At 31.6% G+C, this 23,819-nt stretch overlaps 2 protein-coding genes across 7 annotated transcripts in view; one reads left to right on the forward strand and one right to left on the reverse strand.

Moving 5' to 3' along the window:
• Window positions 1–23,819, forward strand: part of LOC111417043 (ATP-citrate synthase) — a 32,705-nt gene that overhangs the window by 7,385 nt on the left and 1,501 nt on the right. For 3 of the 5 annotated variants that reach the window (XM_023049199.2, XM_023049201.2, XM_023049200.2), the window contains exons 5-8: window positions 41–88; window positions 195–399; window positions 9,172–10,651; window positions 15,122–15,668. In XM_023049199.2, coding sequence (XP_022904967.2) covers window positions 41–88; window positions 195–399; window positions 9,172–10,651; window positions 15,122–15,293 — 1,905 coding nt within the window. In that variant the 3' untranslated portion in view covers window positions 15,294–15,668. Of the gene's footprint in view, window positions 1–40; window positions 89–194; window positions 400–9,171; window positions 10,652–15,121; window positions 15,669–23,674; window positions 23,791–23,819 lie in introns of those variants that run through there. The other 2 variants (XR_011642250.1, XM_023049204.2) reach the window with 2 other exon arrangements.
• On the reverse strand, window positions 15,588–21,522 carry LOC111417047 (TAR DNA-binding protein 43-like). Of its 2 annotated transcripts, XM_023049209.2 has the most exons (8): window positions 21,175–21,522; window positions 20,910–21,079; window positions 20,690–20,830; window positions 20,368–20,575; window positions 17,062–17,289; window positions 16,565–16,774; window positions 16,351–16,486; window positions 15,588–15,811 (listed from the first exon to the last, which is right to left on the reverse strand). In XM_023049209.2, the coding sequence occupies exons 1-8, from the start codon at window positions 21,416–21,418 to the stop codon at window positions 15,757–15,759; spliced, it is 1,392 nt and encodes a 463-aa protein (XP_022904977.1). In that variant the 5' UTR covers window positions 21,419–21,522; the 3' UTR covers window positions 15,588–15,756. The 2 variants fall into 2 exon arrangements, with proteins under 2 accessions (XP_022904977.1, XP_022904976.1); XM_023049208.2 differs by lacking the exon at window positions 16,565–16,774 and having other exon boundaries at window positions 21,175–21,520.

Consider the following 23,819-nt stretch of genomic DNA (forward strand, 5'->3'; position numbering starts at 1 on the left):
ATTTAAAGTTTTTTATGCGAAATTATCAAAATTTTTTAAGGACCAAGGAACAAATTGCGAAGTTAGGATGATCGAGGAAGTCTCAGAGGTAAACAAATCAATTTTGGTTCGTCACTGTAATTAAAATTGAATTAATCTAATCTTAATCATTAATCAAATCAAGATTTCTTTAAAAAAATCACCTCATTTTTTAGGGCGACGCATCAAGGAAACTTCCCATGTTCTCAGCGACCACGAAAGCAATCGTTTGGGGGATGCAAACTCGAGCTGTTCAAAGCATGTTGGACTTTGATTTTGTTTGCAGAAGAATTGAACCGAGCGTTGTTGCTATTATTTATCCATTTACTGGGGATCATAAGCAGAAATATTATTGGGGGCATAAAGAAATTTTAATTCCAGGTTAATTAATTAATTAATATAGTAAAACCTTGATATAATGGACAAAATATTTTTACATCATATATGCATATATATTATATAACTGCTGAAGCTGCTGAGACAAGAGGATTTACTTCAAAAAGCGGAAGTTTTCTTCATTATAAATATATCATATAATTGCCAAAAAGCTGCTGAGGCAGGAGAGTGAGTACACAAAACTAGAAGTTTTCCTTATTATAAATCTCTTATATAATTGCTGAGGCAGCTTAGCTGCTGAAGCAGGAGTTCGCGAGTACATAAAACGGGAAATTTTCGTATAAATATATCATATAATTGCGTCAGCAGCTAAGCTGCTGAGGCAAGAACGCAATTTACTTCAAAAACGGAACTTTTTTTCGTTATAAACGTATTATATAATTGCCGAGGCAGCTTAGCTGCTGAGGCAGGAGTGCGCGAATACATAAATGGGAAATTTTCTTATAAATATATCATATAATTGCCGAAGCAGCTAAGCTGCTGAGGTAAGAGCGCAATTTACTTCAAAAACGGAACTTTTCTTCGTTATAAACGTATTATGTAATAGCCGAAGCAGCTTAGCTGCTGAGGCAGGAGTGCGCGGGTACATAAAACGGGAAATTTTCTTATAAATATATCATATAATTGCCGAAGCAGCTAAGCTGCTGAGGCAATAGCGCAATTTACTTCAAAAACGGAACTTTTCTTCGTTATAAACGTACTATGTAATAGCCGAAGCAGCTTAGCTGCTGAGGCAGGATAATGAGTACACAAAACTGGAAGTATTCTTTATTATAAATCTCTTATATAATTGCCGAGGCAGCTTAGCTGCTGAGGCAGGAGTGCGCGAGTACATAAAACGGTATATTTTCTTATAAATATATCATATAATTGCCGAAGCAGCTAAGCTGCTGAGGCAAGAGCGTAATTTACTTGAAAAACGGAACTTTTCTTCGTTATAAACGTATTATGTAATAGCCGAAGCAGCTTAGCTGCTGAGGCAGGATAATGAGTACACAAAACTGGAAGTATTCCTTATTATAAATCTCTTATATAATTACTGAGGCAGCTTAGCTGCTGAGGCAGGAGTGCGCGAGTACATAAAACAGGAAATTTTCTTATAAATATATCATATAATTGCCGAAGCAGTTAAACTGCTGAGGCAAGAGCGCAATTTACTTCAAAAACGGAACTTTTCTTCGTTATAAACGTATTATGTAATAGCCGAAGCAGCTTAGCTGCTGAGGCAGGATAATGAGTACACAAAACTGGAAGTATTCTTTATTATAAATCTCTTATATAATTGCCGAGGCAGCTTAGCTGCTGAGGCAGGAGTGCGCGAGTACATAAAACGGTATATTTTCTTATAAATATATCATATAATTGCCGAAGCAGCTAAGCTGCTGAGGCAAGAGCGCAATTTACTTGAAAAACGGAACTTTTCTTCGTTATAAACGTATTATGTAATAGCCAAAGCAGCTTAGCTGCTGAGGCAGGATAATGAGTACACAAAACTGGAAGTATTCCTTATTATAAATCTCTTATATAATTACCGAGGCAGCTTAGCTGCTGAGGCAGGAGTGCGCGAGTACATAAAACAGGAAATTTTCTTATAAATATATCATATAATTGCCGAAGCAGCTAAACTGCTGAGGCAAGAGCGCAATTTACTTCAAAAACGGAACTTTTCTTCGTTATAAACGTATTATGTAATAGCCGAAGCAGCTTAGCTGCTGAGGCAGGATAATGAGTACACAAAACTGGAAGTATTCCTTATTATAAATCTCTTATATAATTACCGAGGCAGCTTAGCTGCTGAGGCAGGAGTGCGCGAGTACATAAAATAGGAAATTTTCTTATAAATATATCATATAATTGCCGAAGCAGCTAAACTGCTGAGGCAAGAGCGCAATTTACTTCAAAAACGGAACTTTTCTTCGTTATAAACGTATTATGTAATAGCCGAAGCAGCTTAGCTGCTGAGGCAGGATAATGAGTACACAAAACTGGAAGTGTTCTTTATTATAAATCTCTTAAGGTGTGTCCAGACATTGCGCGGCGTTCGTCGGACACAATTCTGCCGCGCGCCAGTTTGAACGTATTCAAATAACGTGTGCGCGGCAGTGCTACGCGGTATGTGCGCGGCAGTGCTACGCGGTATGTGCGCGGCACGCCGCGCGCGAATGCCGCGCAATGTCTGGACACACCTTTATATAATTGCCGAGGCAGCTTAGCTGCTGAGGCAGGAGTGCGCGAGTACATAAAACGGGATATTTTCTTATAAATATATCATATAATTGGCGAAGCAGCTAAGCTGCTGAGGAGGCAAGAGCGCAATTTACTTCAAAAACGGAATTTTTCTTCGTTATAAACGTATCATATAATTGCCGAGGCAGCTTAGCTGCTGAGGCAGGAGTGCGTGAGTACATAAAACGGGAAATTTTCTTATAAATATATCATATAATTACCGAAGCAGCTAAGCTGCTGAGGCAAGAGCGCAATTTACTTCAAAAACGGAACTCTTCTTCGTTATAAACGTATCATATAATTGCCGAAGCAGCTTAGCTGCTGAGGCTGGAGAGCGAGTACACAAAACTGCAAGTTTTCTTTATTATGAAACTCTTATACAGGGTGAGTTTTTTGCCATGTTTAGTGTGGAGATAGAGAGACGATTAAATAGGGAAAGAATTGCAGTTTCATAAAGTCAATTTAATGAGCTTTTTGTTTTTTGGATGAAATGCATGGCTAACTAGATATCTCGAAAAACCCGTTTTTTTTGTTATATCGTTAGATACCTACCTAACTTGTAATTTTTCTAATAGAAACCATAGTTGGCCATGACTTTATAAAAAAGGCTTTTTCTCAACGATTCTAATGATATACCACTTGACATGGATATTTTTATTAATGCCCCATCGTGTTGAAACCATTTAAGCAAATGACGTGTCTGCTGGAGCAATTCATCCAACATATTATCGAACTCGTTTTGTAGAAAGTGAAGATAACGATCTCCGTTTAACGTATCATAAAAAATGTACAGAAGATTAGAAAAATTCGTATTGATTATAATTTACAAAACCTCAATCAACGTTAATTAGAAACTAAACGAAACATACGTTTGCCTTAAGCTGTCATAACCAAACGTATCTATCAATTGTTTCCATAGCATACTACTTGAACAGTTTTTCAATTAAAAGAATAAATGGCTATAATTTATTTATTAATAAAAATATATATGTCAAGTGGTATATCATTAGAATCGTTGAGAAAAGGCCTTTTTTATAGTCATGGTCAATTATGGTTTCCATTAGAAAAATTACAAGTTTGTGTCATAACTCAAAAATTATTGCTTAAATAAAAAAATCAGTTAGACTGGTTTATTAAACATCTAAACATCCTAAAATCAATAACATTGGAGCCATAGGTATCTAATGATATAACAAAAAAAAACGGTTTCTTCGAGATATCTAGTTAGCCATGTATTTTATCCAAAAAACAAAAAGCTCATTACATTGAGTTCATGAAACTGCAATTCTTTCCCTATTTAATCGTCTCTCTATCTCCGCTAGTTTTTGAGGTATCCATACTAAACATGGAAAAAACTCACCCTGTATCTGAATGACTACAACAAACTTCAAGGGGTGATTCTTTAGTGAGTTTTAAGGGTACTTTGGTATATGAACTATGGGCGACTTCGGCTTCCCTAAGGAGCTACACCCCTCCAAAAATGGCGGAATTTTCTTTTTCTCAAAAGCCATAAACACTAGGAAAATGAAATTTGGAGAATATGTTTAACTCATAGTAAGGCACCTTTTGATCCTATTTGTACTTTCAACCTACCCTTCTGAACGTAACCACCCCCTTTACATTTTTACTAAAATTTATTTTATGCAGATGATAAATACATTAAAAAATTCTGTACTCGGTTGTGAAATTGTACGTCAAACTTGACAAATAGGTTATAAAATCTTGTCGTCAAATAATTTTATAATATTTAGTTAATAACTTTCATTAGCGAAATGTGTCTTCAGTTATTTGAGTTTTTTTTTATAAAAACGACAATGTTTTTTAAAAACTCATTATTTTTTAAATAAAGTTTTAGAATTAAATTCCACATGAAATGAGGTAATAATTCTAGCTTATTGCTGTTTCGGTTGTTTTAACAAGTAGTTGTTAATACTATTTGTTTATTTAGAACAGAAAGCTTAATTAATTATTTTATTTCTAAATACTCACACTCCAGCTTCTAAGCACGACATTTATAATAAAGAAAATCTCTGGTTTTTAAGTAGACTTAGCTGCTTCATAATACAGGGTGTGTCAAATTTCTGAAATATAGCCAATAACTTCGTCATTTGTGGTTTTAAAGAAAAATGATCAAATACAGGTTTCTTTATTAATCATGGCGCATTTTTTGGTGATATTTGCTTGTTTGCATTGTTTTTTGTTTCGTTGCTATGGCAACCAACATTGTTAGTTTAAATGGGATGCATATATTTTTTTTTCATACTTTTTTAGAGGATAAGCCCCTCTATGCGATAAACATATCAAATCATATGGTTGTATAACAAAAAAATCGAGAAATGATGCGTTTAAACTTTTTTTAGCTGCTTCATAATACAGGGTGTGTCAAATTTCTGAAATATAGCCAATAATTTCGTCATTTGTAGTTTTAAAGAAAAATGTTTCAAATACAGGTTTCTTTATTAATCATTGCGCATTTTTTGGCGATATTTGCTTGTTTGCATTGTTTTTTGTTTCGTTGCTATGGCAACCAACATTGTTATTTTAAATGGGATGCATATATTTTTTTTTCATACTTTGATAGAGGATAAGCCCCTCTATGCGATAAACATATCAAATCATATGGTTGTATAAGAAAAAAATCGAGAAATGATGCGTTTAAACTTTTTTTAGCTGCTTCATAATACAGGGTGTGTCAAATTTCTGAAATATAGCCAATAACTTCGTCATTTGTGGTTTTAAAGAAAAATGTTTCAAATACAGGTTTCTTTATTAATCATTGCGCATTTTTTGGCGATATTTGCTTGTTTGCATTGTTTTTTGTTTCGTTGCTATGGCAACCAACATTGTTATTTTAAATGGGATGCATATATTTTTTTTTCATACTTTGATAGAGGATAAGCCCCTCTATGCGATAAACATATCAAATCATATGGTTGTATAAGAAAAAAATCGAGAAATGATGCGTTTAAACTTTTTTTAGCTGCTTCATAATACAGGGTGTGTCAAATTTCTGAAATATAGCCAATAACTTCGTCATTTGTGGTTTTAAAGAAAAATGTTCAAATACAGGTTTCTTTATTAATCATTGCGCATTTTTTGGCGATATTTGCTTGTTTGTATTGTTTTTTGTTTCGTTGCTATGGCAACCAACATTGTTATTTTAAATGGGATGCATATATTTTTTTTTCATACTTTGATAGAGGATAAGCCCCTCTATGCGATAAACATATCAAATCATATGGTTGTATAAGAAAAAAATCGAGAAATAATGTTTTTTTTTGATAGTATTGAATCAGCTAATTACAATCAAAGTAGGCACCGAAATAACACCGTTGACAGCTTTAAATGTCAAAAAAATTACAGTTTCAACAATTAAGAATAATTAATAATGTATAGTTCATTTTTTTTCTATAATACCTGTCAAATTGTTGTAAAGTTGGCAAAATTAACAGGGAGTTTTGTTTTATCATGTTTTGAAGTAAATATGTCACATTGACGTTTGAGCTTTTGTTATTCAAAAAGAAAAGGTACATAAAAAGTGTTGTGAGGTGTTTATTTGCCATTTACTTATCTAGAAAAGGTATTTTATTTTATTTAATTACTTTGTAGCACGTTTTTACAACAAATATGTACTTCGTCAAAATCGTATTTATCAAAATGTATTAGTATTTTAACCTCAACTAAATAGTTACTGAAAATGTTACTAAAAACCATGAAAACAACATAAATTTTATAAGGGGCCCTAGATAATACCAACAGAAACCCTAAATAATTTACATTGACAAGTATTATAGAAAAAAAACGAACTATAGCTGTTTTTAGCTATCATCTTTTTGGAAGGTTTTTAACCCTTTCGGTGTTAAAGATTTTTTTTAATATTTTTATTATCACCATACCCATACATTATTAATATTTGGATTCTTTATCGTTCGCTTAATTGCGCCATATTTCTTTAACCTGTCAATTTTTTGACATTTAAAGCTGTCAACGGCGTTATTTCAGCGTCTACTTTGATTGTAATTTTTTTTGATTCAATATTTTCAGAGAACGCATTTTTTCTCGATTTTTTTCTTATACAACCATATGATTTGATATGTTCATCGCGTAGAGAGATTTATCCTCTATTAAAATATGCAAAAAAAAAACAAGCATCCCATTTAAAATGACAATGTTGGTTGCCATAGCAACGAAACAAAGAACAATGTAAACAAGCAAGTATCGTCAAAAAAAGAGCCACAATTAATAAAGAATTTTTTATTTGAAACATTTTTCTTTAAAACCATAAATGGCGATGTTATTGGCTATATTCCAGATATTTGACACACCCTGTATATTAAATTTATAATAAAGAATTTTCCGTTTTTTAAGTAAATAACGCTCCTGCCTCAGCAGCTCAGCTGCTTTGGCAACTACATCATATACAGGGTGTTTTAAAACAACGTTTAAATATTTATAGGGGTAGTACTACAGTCGAAAACAAGTCAAAAGTGTTAATCAACATGGGTCCGAAAATCAACCGTTTTCGAGATACAGAATGTTGAAATTTTTTGGGACTCTACGTTTTTTCTTTTAACCCTTTGTGTCCCAAGAAGTCAAACATTTTGAAACTTTGTGACAGAATCAGACAGAATTAAAACGCTATCAAAATACACTCAATAAAGGGCTTTGGATTAAAATTTTAGCAAAATATGCAATCCCCCTATTTTCGCATAGTCTAAGTGTCAAAAAAGATGCTAATTCAAAAATTCCTGGAAACCGTGTTTATTGAAATTAAGAAATAAAACTTATTTTAAATTGAAGCTTGAAGCTTTCTGTTTAAATCGATGTATAACAATCGATAGGTAAAATTAAAAAAATATTGAGAAAAAGAGTATTGAGTACTAACATTTGAAAATTAACATTTTCGTATAACCTAAAAGTGTCAAAAAAGATGCTAATTTAAAAATTCCTGGAAGCCGTATTTATTGAAATTAACGAATGAAACTTATTTTAAATTAAAGCTCAAAGTTTTCTCTTTAAAATGATGTATAATAATTGTTGGGTTGGATTGAAAAAATATAGAGAAAAAAAATTTTGAAACAAAACTTACATATTCGAATGACCTAAAAATGTTAAAAATATGCTAATTTAAAAATTCCTGTAAGCCGTATTTATTGAAATTAAGGAATGAAACTTATTTTAAATTAAAGCTCAAAGCTTTCTCTTTAAAATGATGTATAATAATTGTTGGGTTGGATTGGAAAAATATAGAGAAAAAAAAAGTTGAAATAAAACTTACATTTTCGTATAACCTAAGAGTGTCAAAAAAGATGCTATTTTAAAAATTCCTGGAAGCCGTATTTATTGAAGTTAAGGAATAAAACTTATTTTAAATTAAAGCTCAAAGCTTTCTCTTTAAAATGATGTATAATAATTGTTGGGTTGGATTGGAAAAATATAGAGAAAAAAAATTTTGAAACAAAACTTACATTTTCGAATAACCTAAAAATAATAAAAATATGCTAATTTAAAAATTCCTGTATGCCGTATTTATTGAAATTAAGGAATGAAACTTATTTTAAATTAAAGCTCTAAGCTTTCTCTTTAAAATGATGTATAATAATTATTGGGTTGGATTGGAAAAATATTAAGAAAAAAAATGTTGAAACAACACTTACATTTAAAAGAGTCAAAAAAGATGTTAACTTAAAAATTCTTAGAAACTATGTTTATTGAAATTAAGGAGTGAGACTTATTTTAAATTTAAGCTCAATGTTTTCTTTTTAAAATGATCTGTAATAATCACACCTAATAACCATTTATCAAAGAAATACCTGCTTGAACAACAAAATTCAACAGTACCGCTTTTCACTAAACTTCTAACCTCACATCTGGATGAATAAGTTTAAAGTGTACCTAAAAATCCTACAGTGCGGATTGCGACGTTTTTTATACAGATTATTTCTTGTATACACTTGTATAGTAGAAAGTACAGACAGCTCTAAATGCGCCGAATAGATAACTACAGTTTAAAATTACCGGTACTTTAAAGTACCGTCGGGACACAAAGGGTTAAACTGTAACTACTACAGGTTTGATAATTGGCAAATCGATACAATATGAAACTGTCTCTTTTTGAGAGTAGTATGATGTTTCCATTGCTTCCAGTTAGTATAAGTTATTCCATTACAAAACGTTATGCCATTAGTTACCAAAATTTGGCCATTACAAGAAGTAGGTTTTACCTTACGTACAATCTACTAAGATACATTAATTTGACGTTTCGTTCAAATTACGAAATAACCAAATTCCAGCAATTATATGATATATTTATAATGAAGGAAACTTAAATTTTTGATGTAAGTAGCGCTCTTGCCTCAGCAGCTCAACTGCTGAGGCAATTATATGACATATTATAGTGAAAAAAACTTCCTAAATTATTTTTTGTCTCAGCAGTTTTTCATATCAAGATATTAGATCCATTTTAGTCCATTACATCAAGGTTTTGCTATAAAATATTAATAAATTTTATTAATTTAATTTATTTTTTAGTATATAAAAAAATGAATGACGCAATGACGAAACACCCCGACGCTGACGTAATGGTGAATTTCGCCTCGCTCCGATCCGCTTATCAAAGCACCGTTGAAACGATGGATCACCCCCAAATTCGAACGATCGCGATCATAGCCGAGGGAATCCCCGAAAATATGACCCGAAAACTCATTAAATTAGCCAATGAAAAAGCGGTTTCGATAATCGGCCCCGCCACCGTCGGCGGATTAAAACCGGGTTGCTTCAAAATCGGAAACACAGGAGGAATGATGGATAATATCCTACACTCGAGGCTTTATCGACCTGGAAGTGTCGCGTACGTTTCTCGCTCCGGCGGGATGTCGAACGAATTAAACAACATAATTTCGAAATCAACGGATGGAGTTTACGAGGGGGTCGCAATCGGGGGGGATCGTTACCCCGGGACGACGTTTATGGATCATATCTTACGTTATCAAAACGACGATAAAGTTAAGATGATCGTGCTTTTGGGGGAAGTCGGAGGAACGGAAGAATACGAAGTTTGCGAGGCGATTAAAACCAAATTAATCACAAAGCCTTTAATTGCGTGGTGTATTGGAACTTGCGCTAGCATGTTTACGTCGGAGGTTCAATTCGGACACGCAGGATCTTGCGCGAATTCCTCGATGGAGACCGCAGCTGCGAAAAACGAAGCTTTAAAATCATCGGGGGCTTATACACCAGATTCGTTCGATAATTTAGGGGATGTTATTTTGAATGTGTATCGAAATTTGGTTAAGCAAGGCGTGATTGTCCCCGCTGAGGAGGTCCCCCCACCCACAGTCCCGATGGATTATAGTTGGGCGAGAGAATTAGGATTAATTCGCAAACCCGCGAGTTTTATGACATCAATTTGCGATGAAAGGGGACAAGAACTTTTATACGCGGGAATGCCAATTTCTGATGTTTTAAATAAAAACGTTGGGATCGGCGGGGTTATCTCACTTTTATGGTTTCAACGTTGTCTCCCGGCTTACGCGTGCAAATTCTTCGAAATGTGCTTAATGGTAACAGCGGATCACGGCCCCGCAGTTTCGGGGGCCCATAACACTATCGTGTGCGCCCGAGCCGGAAAAGATTTAGTATCGAGCTTAGTTTCGGGGTTACTCACCATCGGGGATCGATTCGGGGGTGCTTTAGATAATGCAGCGCGCCAATTTAGCGAAGCTTACGACTCAGGTTTGCACCCCATGGAGTTTGTGAATCAAATGCGCAATAAAGGCCAGTTGATTATGGGGATAGGACATCGGGTTAAAAGCATTAATAACCCCGATCAGCGGGTTAAAATCGTTAAAGAATTCGTTATGGAGAATTTCCCCGCCACTCCACTTCTTTTGTATGCTTTGGAGGTCGAAAAGATTACGACGAGTAAGAAACCGAATTTAATTTTGAACGTTGATGGAGTTATTGCGTGTTCTTTTGTGGATATGTTGCGGAGTTGTGGGAGTTTTACTCGGTAAGTTTTGATTTATTACTTTTTTTTATTGATTTAATTTATTCATTTATTTGTCCACGACTACCTTATAAATGAGTTTTCTAAAATGAAAGGGTTGTCCAATTCCAGTGTGTTATTAAGAATATTTTAGAAAAAAAAAAAGGATTGACATTAAAAAGGCGTAAATAAATTCTATTTTTCGTATGATTTAAGCATAAATTAATTAATTTTCGTAAAAAAACGACGTTTCATAAAATTGACATTTAATTTTGACAAATTGTCGTGAAGTTGGTGACATTGAATTTGTGTCACATTGACGTTTAACTTTATTCAAAAAAATAAATTTATGGAATCAATTTCATATAACATACGTAATATATTATTATTATACACTCACAATATTCGACGGTTGTTATAATGTGTTAAAAATGACGTTGAGAATATCACACTTTTCTAAAACAACTTAACCTCACTTTTTCAAATGACATTTTTGACGTTTCTTTAAAAATATTTTATTTAACTCACTTGGTTTTAGAAATAAAACTAAAACGAAATTTGCGTCATAGAAGTTCGTTTTAGTCACGTTTTATGTTATTAAAAAAAGAAATCAAATAGCAATTCGCGATTTTCCTAGTTTTAAATTACCTTAAAATATTTGACATGACGAGAAGTTAGTACTTTTTCCAACAGATGGCGCTATCTCCTATGCGTCTTTTTCAAGTGACATTTTTGACGTTTCATTAAAAATATTTTATTTAACTCACTTGGTTTTAGAAATAAAACTAAAACGAAATTTGCGTCATAGAAGTTCGTTTTAGTCACGTTTTATGTTATTAAAAAAAGAAATCAAATAATAATTCGCGATTTTCCTAGTTTTAAATTACCTTAAAATATTTGACATGACGAGAAGTTAGTACTTTTTCCAACAGATGGCGCTATCTCCTATGCGTCTTTTTCAAGTGACATTTTTGACGTTTCTTTAAAAATATTTTATTTAACTCACTTGGTTTTAGAAATAAAACTAAAACGAAATTTGCGTCATAGAAGTTCGTTTTAGTCACGTTTTATGTTATTAAAAAAAGAAATCAAATAGTAATTCGCGATTTTCCTAGTTTTAAATTACCTTAAAATATTTAACATGACGAGAAGTTAGTACTTTTTCCAACAGATGGCGCTATCTCCTATGCGTCTTTTTCAAGTGACATTTTTGACGTTTCTTTAAAAATATTTTATTTAACTCACTTGGTTTTGGAAATAAAACTAAAACGAAATTTGCGTCATAGAAGTTCGTTTTAGTCACGTTTTACGTTATTAAAAAAAGAAATCAAATAATAATTCGCGATTTTCCTAGTTTTAAATTACCTTAAAATATTTGACATGACGAGAAGTTAGTACTTTTTCCAACAGATGGCGCTATCTCCTATGCGTCTTTTTCAAGTGACATTTTTGACGTTTCATTAAAAAAAATGTATTTAGCTCATTTTACGTTAGAAATAAAACTAAAACTAGAAATTTTGAGATTAATAAATTTCTACTTTTAGTTTTATTTCTTATTCCATCGACAGTAACGGTTGTGAAAAATGTCACTTGAAAAAGTGAGGTTAGGTTGGATTGAATAGATATTTAGTATCTCGTGGGGAGTTTCAAGCGAGATCGCTTCTTATAAATCGCTATACTCTGTTTTTAAACCAGGAGGAGTATTTTAAATTTGTCACCAGATTGACCTTTTGTAATGTCAATTATAGCGTGAAGGAATGTGAGGTAAGGTTAGTTTTGTTTACAAACATTAATTATACCATGAAGTTTTCTTTGGCAATTAGTAATGGCAATTATAGCGTGAAGTTTTCTTTTGTAATGTCAATTATAGCGTGAAGGAATGTTCGGTAAGGTTAGTTTTGTTTACAAACATTAATTATACCATGAAGTATTCTTTGGCAATTAGTAATGGCAATTATAGCGTGAAGTTTTCTTTTGTAATGTCAATTATAGCGTGAAGGAATGTTGGGTAAGGTTAGTTTTGTTTACAAACATTAATTATACCATGAAGTTTTCTTTGGCAATTAGTAATGGCAATTATAGCGTGAAGTTTTCTTTTGTAATGTCAATTATAGCGTGAAGGAATGTTAGGTAAGGTTAGTTTTGTTTACAAACATTAATTATACCTTGAAGTTTTCTTTGGCAATTATTATACTCTGTTTTTAAATCAGGAGGAGTATTTTAAATTTGTCACCAGATTGACCTTGCACGTGATTGGTTGAATGCGAGGAAGGTTCACACACAAGCAATTTTGAATTTGAAGGTTAGGTTATTGACAATTCGACAGTTTCGTGTCATTATTGTAAATTTTGTGTTCTTAAACCCTTCTTTATTATATTTTGAAATAAATACACTCATAACTTCAATGTTAATTTGTATGTTTAGTGTTGACGATAACAAACGAAAATAAATACAATAATAAATAAATAATAATAATTATTAATTTAAATTTACCGCCAAAATATCTAGTGATATTTTCTGGTGATTTTTCCTAGTGTAAATCTGACTTTCGCGTTTACTCCTCCTGGTTTAAAAACAGAGTATAATAATAATTATTTGAAACGTCAATTTAGTTTAATTTTTTTAGTACTTTCTAAAGTATTGACATTAAAAAACGTAAACAAATTCTATTTTTCGTATGATCTAAGTATAAATTAATTAATTTTCGTAAAAAAAGCGACGTTTCATAAAATTGACATTTAATTTTGACAAATTGCCGTGAAGTTAGTAACATTGAATTTGTGTCACATTGACGTTTAAACTTTATTCAAAAAAATAAATTTATGGAATCAATTTCAATAGTAATCGTGGACAAAGTATAGTATTCTACTCACGTATAATGAGCTATTATTCACTCAATTTAACCTTAATGATAAATAGCCTCCATTATATACTCATATAATATACATATTATATTATTATTAAACACTCACAATATTCGACGGTTGAGGATATCACACTTTTCCAACACAACCTAACCTCACTTTTTTAAATGACATTTTTTTGACGTTTCTTTAAAAATATTTTATTTAACTCACTTGGTTTTAGAAATAAAAGTAAAACGAAATTTGCGTCATAGAAGTACGTTTTACGTTATTAAAAAAAGAAATCAAATAGTAATTCGCGATTTTCCTAGTTTTAAATTACCTTAAAATATTTGACATGACGAGAAGTTAGTACTTTTTCCAACAGATGGCGCTATCTCCTATGCGTCTTTTTCAAGTGACATTTTTTGACGTTTCATTAAAAAACATGTATTTAGCTCATTTTACGTTAAAAATAATACTAAAACTAGAAATTTTAGGGTTAATTTTAGCGAGATCGCTTCTTATGAATCGCTAATATGAAAGAAAATCTTCGAGGACGCACTGAGTGAGTAAAATTAATTTTTTTTTTGTAATGAAACATCAAAAAATGTCATTTCGAAAAGTGAGGTTAGATTTAATTGGAAAAGTGAGGTTGGGACGAACAAAAATAACATCTTCCAGCACAATTTTAACCTAACACGGCCGTTTTCGAAGACATCGGCCGCCCCCGAGAACACGAAATGTTCATACTCACAAATGCGAGTAGAAATCCAACTGAACGTTTTCAATGTTTTAGCGCCCTCCATGGCTGGGGGGCGACCGATGTCTTCGAAAACGGCCGTGTTGATACTCGAAAATGATGTTGATTCTTAATAACTTTTCCAACACAACCTAACCTCACTTTTTCAAATGACATTTTTTTTGACGTTTCATAAAAAAATTTTACTCACTCAGTTTTAGAAATAAAACTAAAAAGAGATTTGCGTCATAAAAGCTCGTTTTAGTCACTCGTATACTTTTTACGTTATAAAGAAAGTAATTCGTGTTTATCGTGGTTCTAAATTAGGTTAAAATATTTGACATGATGAGAAGATAGTTACAAACGTATATTTTAAGCTTTTTTCGACAGATGGCGCTATCTCCTATGCGGCTTAAAGCGACATTTTTTGACGTTTCATTAAACCAAGTTTATTTTACCTATTTTGCGTTAGAAATAAAACTAAAACTAGAAATTTTGAGGCTTTGAGCGGCTGAGTTTACTTTTTGTGGCTGTTTCAAGCGAGATCACTTCTTTTGAATCGCTAATATGAGGACGCACTGAGTGAGTAAAATAATTTTTTCTTTGTAATGAAACGTCAAAAAATGTCGCTTGGAAAAGTGAGGTGAATAATCATTATTCAAGGATAATTAATCAACTTGACAGATATAGATTTAAACATAAATTAATTTTCATAAAGAAAACGACGTTTCACAAAATTGACATTTAATTTTGACAAAATGTGAAGTTGGTAACATTGAATTTGTGTCACATTGACGTTTAAACTTTATTCAAAAAATAAATTTATGGAATTAATTTTAATAGTTGTGGACAAAGTAAATAATAGCCCTCATTATATGCACCTATAGTAATATACTATTATTTATTTAGGGAAGAAGCCCAAGAATATATAAATATCGGCGCGATAAACTCTTTATTCGTTTTGGGGCGTTCCGTCGGATTCATCGGACATTACATGGACCAGAAGCGATTAAAACAGGGGTTGTATCGCCACCCGTGGGACGACATCTCCTACGTTCTTCCAGAGCAGTACAACAATTAATTACGAATTTTTGTGTGTAGAATTAAGAATCGTTGCTTGTAAGTACCGTTTTATATCTTTTAATTACTTTCTTTTTAAATTTGAGTATCTCGAATAGTAGAGAATGGGATGATGATGGGAGAAATGAGGATTAAAATGAACTAATAGATATTTATTGACGTTTTTAAGCTGTAATTATTTATATTTTTATATTGACAAAAAGAAAATTAAGGTTAACTCACTTCAAGATGGATTTTTTTTAGGTTAGGTTTCGTGTGAGTGATTAGGTTCTTTGATTTGGAAGTAAGAAATGTATTTGAACGCATTTGTTTATTATTACTTACTTATTTATTTATTAAAAAAGTAAATGTATTAATAAATATTTTAGAAACTAAATTGAGTTAATAACGTACCTTCAATAATCCATCTAAAACAATCAAAAATTTACCTTGCGCCATATCATTTTAATCCACTTCTTAATCCTTTAATATTCTTTCGACTCATGGAGGTAATTCTGATTCGATTGCATCTTTTCCAAGCTAAATAAACAAAAACAATAAAAAATCTCGGAGATTTCGCAGCTTTAAAATCAAATTCAACTTTTTTTGCAAGTTTTACAACTTACTCTGTTCACAAAACAACTTCTCATCATTTTTCGCATCAAAAATAACATTAAAAGGGGGAAAGAAGAACAAAAAAATAAAATAAAATAGAGGAGAATCTCAGAGATATTTAATAAACATCATTTATTTCTATTTCTCTCCACAACTCCCACTTTCTCTCATCACCATCATCACCGCGATTTAAATAAAAAAAGAAACATTTAACACCCCAACATCATTGTAACAAAACAAAATTTAATTCTTTTATTCTCAACTAAAAATCTAAATCGGAAATTCATTAAGTTTATATTGTTACATCACTCACTAAATTAAAAAAAAATTTACAGTCTTACAAGAAAGGGGACACTCGAGCCGCACACTCAGTTCACTTCCGTCTCTAATTATTAATTAATTCTTTAAACTTTAAATTCATTATTATCATTTCGTTTCTTTTAACTCAAACATTTTAATCGTACTTTAAAAAACCCTTATCCTGTTGTTGCTGAGGCGGGGGCCTCGGCCATTGACCATCTTGACCTTGACCCTGATTCATCCAATTCAAAAAACCTTGATTATTTCCACCACCTTGATTACCACCGTTTGCGTTATTACCTAAAAAAAATTATTTATTTCAATTTTATTAACAAATTAGAACCCAACCTCACTTTTTTTTTTATTTTTTTTACTTACCACTGTTTGAATTTGGTGGATTATTAAATCCCTGATTAAAATTAGGTTCCGGTTGATTTTGCAAGTTTCCTATTAACCCCCATCCGGCTTGGTTTAAAGCTGCTGCGACAAGCGCGGGATTCATCGGGAGCGCCCCAAGGTTCAACCCGGCTAATCCGAGGGGGTTACAACTCGTTTGGGTGCTTCCCTGTTGCCCCTGACCCGTTATACCTAATCAAATCAAAAAAAAATAATTTTCTAACCTCAAAATTACAAAAAAAAAGTAATTTAGTACCTTATTGAGTCATTAAAAAGAAAAAATTAATTAATTTAGGTAATTTGATGATTTTGGAGGTGCATTCAGGAAAGAGGAGGGAGTTAATAACTTAACTGAAAAAGAAATTAATGTTTTATTAATTATTTTAGATTAAAAAAAAAAGTGAGGTTATGTCGAGGTAAATAATTAAATAATAAAAATAAAATAAAGCAAGGTTAGGTTTTACTTTTAATCTCATTACCTAAAGCTTGCAAATTAGGCATATCAATATTAGCTCGATGCCCTTGATTCCCCCAATTTCCTTGATTCGGCCCTGGATTATATCTTTGTTGATACATCCCAGGCCCATCGGGGCCCCCGGGGCCGCGATTCCCCCCGTGACCACCCGGGCGAGGCCCACCACTTCCATATCCGCCCCCTCCACGCGTCTCCGATTTCGGGGCTGCGTTTGAAACATGCACCGAAACACCTAACCTCAAAAAAAAAATTTTTTTATCATTAATTAAATTATTATTAATTAGACCGCGTTATACATCATTTGACTAAGCGACATTTTATCGTTTTATAGTTATAAATGTGCTAAAAAATTACGTTGAGGATATCACATTTTTTTGACGTTTCGTTAAAAAAATTTTTTGACATGACGAGAAGTTAGTTATAAACGTAATTTTACCAACAGATGGCGCTATCTCGTATGCGTCTTAAACCGACATTTTTTGACGTTTCATTAAACGAAGTTTATTTTTAACTTATTTCTTATTCCATCGACAGTAAAAGTTGTGAAAAATGTCACTTGAAAAGTGAGGTTAGGTTGGATTGAATGGATATTTCGTATCTTGTGGAGAAATTCAAGCGAAATCGCTTCTTATGAATCGCTAATATGAAAGAAAATCTTCGAGGACGAACTAAGTGAGTAAAATAAATTTTCTTTGTTAATGAAACGTCAAAAAATGTCATTTCGAAAAGTGCGGTTAGATTTAATTGGAAAAGTGAGGTTGGGGCGAACAAAAATAACACATTTTCCAGCACAGTTTTAAGCAAACACGGCCGTTTTCGAAGACATCGGCCGCCCCCGAGAAAACGAAATGTTCATTCTCACAAATGCGAGTAGAAATCCAACTGAAGGTTTTCAATGTTTTAGCGCCCGGGGGCGGCCGATGTCTTCGAAAACGGCCGTGTTGATACTCGAAAATGATGTTGAGGATTCTTAAACACACTTTTCCAACACAACCTAACCTCACTTTTTCAAATGACACTTTTTTGACGTTTCATTAAAAAAATTTAACTCAGTTTTTGATTTAAAACTAAAAAGAAATTTGCGACATAGAAGCTCGTTTTAGTCATTCGTATACGTTTTGCGTTATAAAGAAAATCAAATAGTAATTCGTGGTTTTAAATTAGGTTAAAATATTTGACATGATGAGAAGGTAATTACATATGTATATTTTAAGGCTTTATCGGTAGATGGCGCTATCTCCTATGCGTCTTAAAGTGACATTTTTAAAGTTATTTAACTTATTTTGCGTTAAAAATTAAACTAAAACTAGAAAATTTGAGGTTATACCGTGCGTCAAAGACGCTTTAATTTTATTATTATATTCATAATCTTCATTAAAAAAAAAAATCTTTAAAGTGAGTCCAAACTTGACACATTTATCTCAAAAAACCAAAAAGTTTGAACTTTCAACTTTTAATTTTGACATATTTGTCAACTTCATAAAAAATCCTTTAAAATGAGTCCAAACTCCACATATTTAACTTTAATATTAATGGAAATAGAATCACTTCCGGTTTGAAACGTCACGTCAATTTTGATATATTTGTCATCTTCATCTTCACTTATCTCAAAAAATAAAAAACATTAAACCCTAAGTTAGCGCAACAATTTAATTTTTAAATATTAATACCAACCTTAATTTTTTATTATTTTTTTTTAGTATATTTTTGTTTTTGTGACAAATATTAAGATATTTTATAAAAATTAAGAATATGTCAAAATGATGTTGACATTTAAAACCGGAAGTTGCTTATATCTCGATTCATTTTAAAGAATTTTTCACGACGATTACAAATACGTCAAAATTGACGTTGACATTCTTAACCGGAAGTTGACCATAACTTCAATAATATTGAAGATAAACATGTCGTGTTTGTACTTATTTTAAAGGAATTTTAATGAAGATTACAAATATGTCAAAATTGAGGTTGACATTTTAAACTTGAAGTTAGTTATCATATAATAGAAGTTTTATAACTGAAGTTAATCTAGTCTTAGTCGCTTTTCAGCACTTTTTTTTTTATTTTTAACGTGTTTTTTAAGCCACATATTAAGCCAAAAGCCTGTAAACTTGTAACACTTCGTTCTTAATTTCATTTTACAACTTTTTAAACTTTAATTTTGTAAATTAGTAGCTAATAAGCTGATTTCAACTTTGATATGTGATCTTTTTTAACAAAACAAAAAGAAATATTAAGAAGCTTGTTTGTAAAATGGATAAGATGGCCAAGGGCCGAAACCGGTCTTTTTAGACGTATATCAAAAACGAAGAGGGCTATGAAAATTTGGTTTGCGCCATTGTAAGTTTCACAAAAAAGTAGCTCAGGTTCGCGAAAACCGCAACTTTCTATCATTCATAATAACTGAGATACCCTGCAAACCCATCGAAATTTGGACCACCTGTATAGGTGGTTCAAATGCGATGTCCCAATGGGTTATCTCGGAAACTATAAGAGTTAGACAAAAAATAGCTTAAACGAGTTATGATCTTGTTTTTCGAGAAACTAATTTTTAGGTTTTAGATTTTGAGATATTATGACAATTTTCATTTTTTTAAATGGAAACAACCACTGATTATTCGCTTATTAAATTCGTTATTTTTTCCTGATTACAAAAATATGGGGTTAGATAGGTCTATTTCTTATTGTTTTAGAATAAAGCTAAAAATAAACTTTTTTAAAGTGTCGTCAAAGAAATTAAATTTACAGTTTCCTGTAAATTACGGTACTATAACTAAAAATTTAAATAAAATTTAGTTTATTTGCTAATATGTAACATTCGAACATGTTAAACTTTTCGTAATCCATCATAAAAAGCAGGAAACAAATGTTGCTATATTTATTTGAATTAAAAAAAATATATATATATGAGCGCCATCTATCAATACTTTATTAAGTCATTTAATAATATTAAATATTAATAAAAAATGTGAAATAATGCAATCTATTCCAACTTTAGTGTAAAACAAATATAAATTAAATGGTTTAACAAATGTATTTGTTTCAAATATCAGAAATATGTTTTTTTTAAATTTTTAGTTATAATTTACAGGAAACTGTAAATTCTTGTAAATTATTTTTAGCTTTATTCTAAAACAACAAGAAATATACCTGTCAAATCCTATATTTTCAATAATTTGAGCTTATCTATTCTGAGAAGTCTTATATTTTTAGGAGATGAAAACGAAAATCCCATTTATGCCAACATTATCCATTTGTCGCTTAATCAAGTGATGCATAAAGCGGTCCAATTAATTAATGAATTAAGTACCTTTAATGATGTGATCCTCCCCACATAAGCTTTGAGCAACCTCCGGGTCTAAAAACGTGACGAAACTGAATGCGCGGAAAGGTTTTGGGATAAAAACGTCGGTGACTTCGCCGTATTTTCCAAAATACTCTCGTAAATCATCGGCGGTGAGATCTTCCGTGCAACGTCCAATAAAAACTTTGCATGGAACTTGTTGGATTAAACCCTCCTTAAAAAAGAAATGAAAAAAAATTAATTTTAATAATAAAAATAAAATGACATAACCTCAATTATTAAAATTTTTTAAATTTATTTTGAGGTTATGTTATAATTGTCAACATACTTTCGAATTGGGTACTTTAACATCACACCACCGACCGTCAATCATGTGCCTTTGGGCCAAAACACGCATTTGAGATTCATAAGATGCGAAACGAATGAAACCGAATCCTTTCGATTGGCCAGTTTTAGCGTCTTTTTTAACCTTAATTTTTTTTTTAGGGAAAATAAACAAAAAGAAAAATGTTCACGCAGATTCATTTTTGCAATCACTTCTACTTCACCTGTGCCATTAAAACTTCACCAAACGTCTCAAAATACTCCCTCAAATTCTGTTCAGCAGTCTTCCACGGTAAACCCAACACAATCAAATCCGTACATCTCAACTTACTCTCAATTCTTTTAGTTTTCGCGGTTGAATTCTCCAAATTATCATCACTCTTTCTCTTATTCTCTACAAAAAAACACATCAATCTCAACCAAACGCATTTAAACCACACCAGAAATAAAAAAGATAATTAAAAAATAAAAACTTAAATTTTTAAGTACCTTTAGGGAAAACGCAGTAGAATATTTGTGATCCCCAACCGATTTCGGGGGGCGGATGTAAACGGCCCTCGCTTAATCTAACACCCCGCATCGCCCTCGAATCGGGGTTTCTGTATTTTAAACCGCAAGAACCCGGAAATTGGGCGGAAAGCGTGCTGAGAAGGAGCGTTCCGTCATCTTCCGTTGGAAGCTCGATCGGTTCTTCTCCTTCATCCTCGGCTACTTGCAAATATTCAATCGACATTTTCACACCGGACTCACACACACACGGAATTGGGGCCCTAAAATAATCCCCGGCAAATTCACATACACTTTTTATACAAAATGGCGGACTAGCTTGGTTGATAAGAAAACGTTTAAACGTCAAATGTCAAAAATTATGCAACAACTAAAATTAATTACAATAACATTTCAAATTAATCCGATCGATAATTTCAATCAAAATCGAAATTTATTAGTAATTAATAAATAAGTAGAGTTAAAAATTATTAATAAAAATAATTTTTTTTATTAAAGAAATTTTGGTTCTAAAAACGAGATGGCGCCACTTTTATTTTTGTTAAATGTCAATTAGGATTAGTTCGTTTTTATAACAATTTATAAAATTTAAATTAATTTAGTTTATTATAGTTATTATAATTGGATCGCGTTATACATCACTTAACTAAGCGATAAATCAAAATTCTCAGAATAGATAAGCTCAAACTATTGAAAATTGTTTGGTGCTTGTCCATTTTTATCACAGAACACTGATGGCAGCTATCACAAGATTATACAGGATGTTTTTTTAAGTTGTAGCACACAAATACTAGAATCAAAATGATGAGTAAATAATGTAGAGTTTGATTTTGTACTTTTAAACTGGTTTTTATTTTATATAGAATTTAAATCTAACCAGTTTTGGCCATCTTCAGAGACTCTACAAATGGTTGGTATTAATTTTTAAAAATTAAATTGCTATCTTCATTGTTGCTAACTTCGGGTTTATTGTTTTTTATTCTAATTTATTTGTTTTTTGAGATAAGTGCGTCATCTTTGGACTTATTTTAAAGGATTTTTTATAAAGTTGACAAATATGTCAAAATTAAAAGTTGAAAGATCGAACTTTTTGTTTTTTTGAGATAAATGTGTCAAGTTTGGACTCATTTTAAAGGTTTTTTTTTAATGAAGATTACGAATATAATAATAAAATTAAAGCGTCTTTGACGCACGATATAACCTCAAATTTTCTAGTTTTAGTTTTATTTTTAACGCAAAATAAGTTAAATAAACTTTAAAAATGTCGCTTTAAGACGCACAGGAGATAGCGCCATCTACCGATAAAGCCTTAAAATATACGTATGTAACTATCTTCTCATCATGTCAAATATTTTAACCTAATTTAGAACCACGAATTACTATTTGATTTTCTTTATAACGTAAAACGTATACGAGTGACTAAAACGAGCTTCTATGTCGCAAATTTCTTTTTAGTTTTAAATCAAAAACTGAGTGAGTTAAATTTTTTTTAATGAAACGTCAAAAAAGTGTCATTTGAAAAAGTGAGGTTAGGTTGTGTTTGAAAAGTGTGTTTAAGAATCCTCAACATCATTTTCGAGTATCAACACGGCCGTTTTCGAAGACATCGGCCGCCCCCGGGCGCTAAAACATTGAGAACCTTCAGTTGGATTTCTACTCGTATTTGTGAGAATGAACATTTCGTGTTCTCGGGGGCGGCCGATGTCTTCGAAAACGGCCGTGTTAGGTTAAAACTGTGCTGGAAAATGTGTTATTTTTGTTCGCCCCAACCTCACTTTTCCAATTAATTTGTCCATTTGTCTATTATATGATAACTAACTTCAGGTTTAAAATGTCAACCTCAATTTTGACATATTTGTAATCTTCTCTAAAGACTCACGGCTAAACCCGAAACTTTCTAATTCTAGGTCTAGTGTTAGTTCTAGTTTCTTATCTTATGTTAATTAGTGCTATCTAAACTTCAAAATTACATATGTTCCTTTTAAAACGTCAAAATGACATTTATTATTGCAAACATGACATTTTGAGGTTGACATGTTATAAACCTTCAAAATGAAATGTTCCACTTTAACGTTGAAGACGTTTTTAACTAATTTTTAGTAATAATAAGTCGAAATTGATAAATTAAGCGATTTTCGAAACGGTTATTACGAAAATTTTGATTTTTATTTGGTTGGGGGAATTTTTTGGGTTGGTATTAATTTTTTTCTCGACTAACTTTGAGGTTAAATTTGACATTTAGAGGTTAAATAAAATAAATTCTTTAATTTCGTATTTTGAATCATTTTAACGCATTTTTATGTTCTAATTTATATAAAAAAAAGTCATTTTTTATTCCTTCCTTACCTTTATTTATTATATTTATGATTTGTATTAATTTTTTGAATATTATCGGGCCGATAAACACAAAAAATAATAACAAATTGTAAGTACTTTTGTGATATATGATATAAAGATAAGTTTTTAATTATTTATGTTTCAGTTAATGTGGTGCTGTTGGAGAATCCAATATTTACAAAGAAAGAATCCAAAACTTCATCTTCGAGATTACCGTGGAGATAATCGCCACTAAATAAAGCGTACAATAATATCTATAAGGTAAGCTTTTTGTACATAACATGTAATTT

This window comes from Onthophagus taurus, unplaced genomic scaffold, assembly GCF_036711975.1.
Source record: "Onthophagus taurus isolate NC unplaced genomic scaffold, IU_Otau_3.0 ScKx7SY_16, whole genome shotgun sequence".
Taxonomy (NCBI): domain Eukaryota; kingdom Metazoa; phylum Arthropoda; class Insecta; order Coleoptera; family Scarabaeidae; genus Onthophagus; species Onthophagus taurus.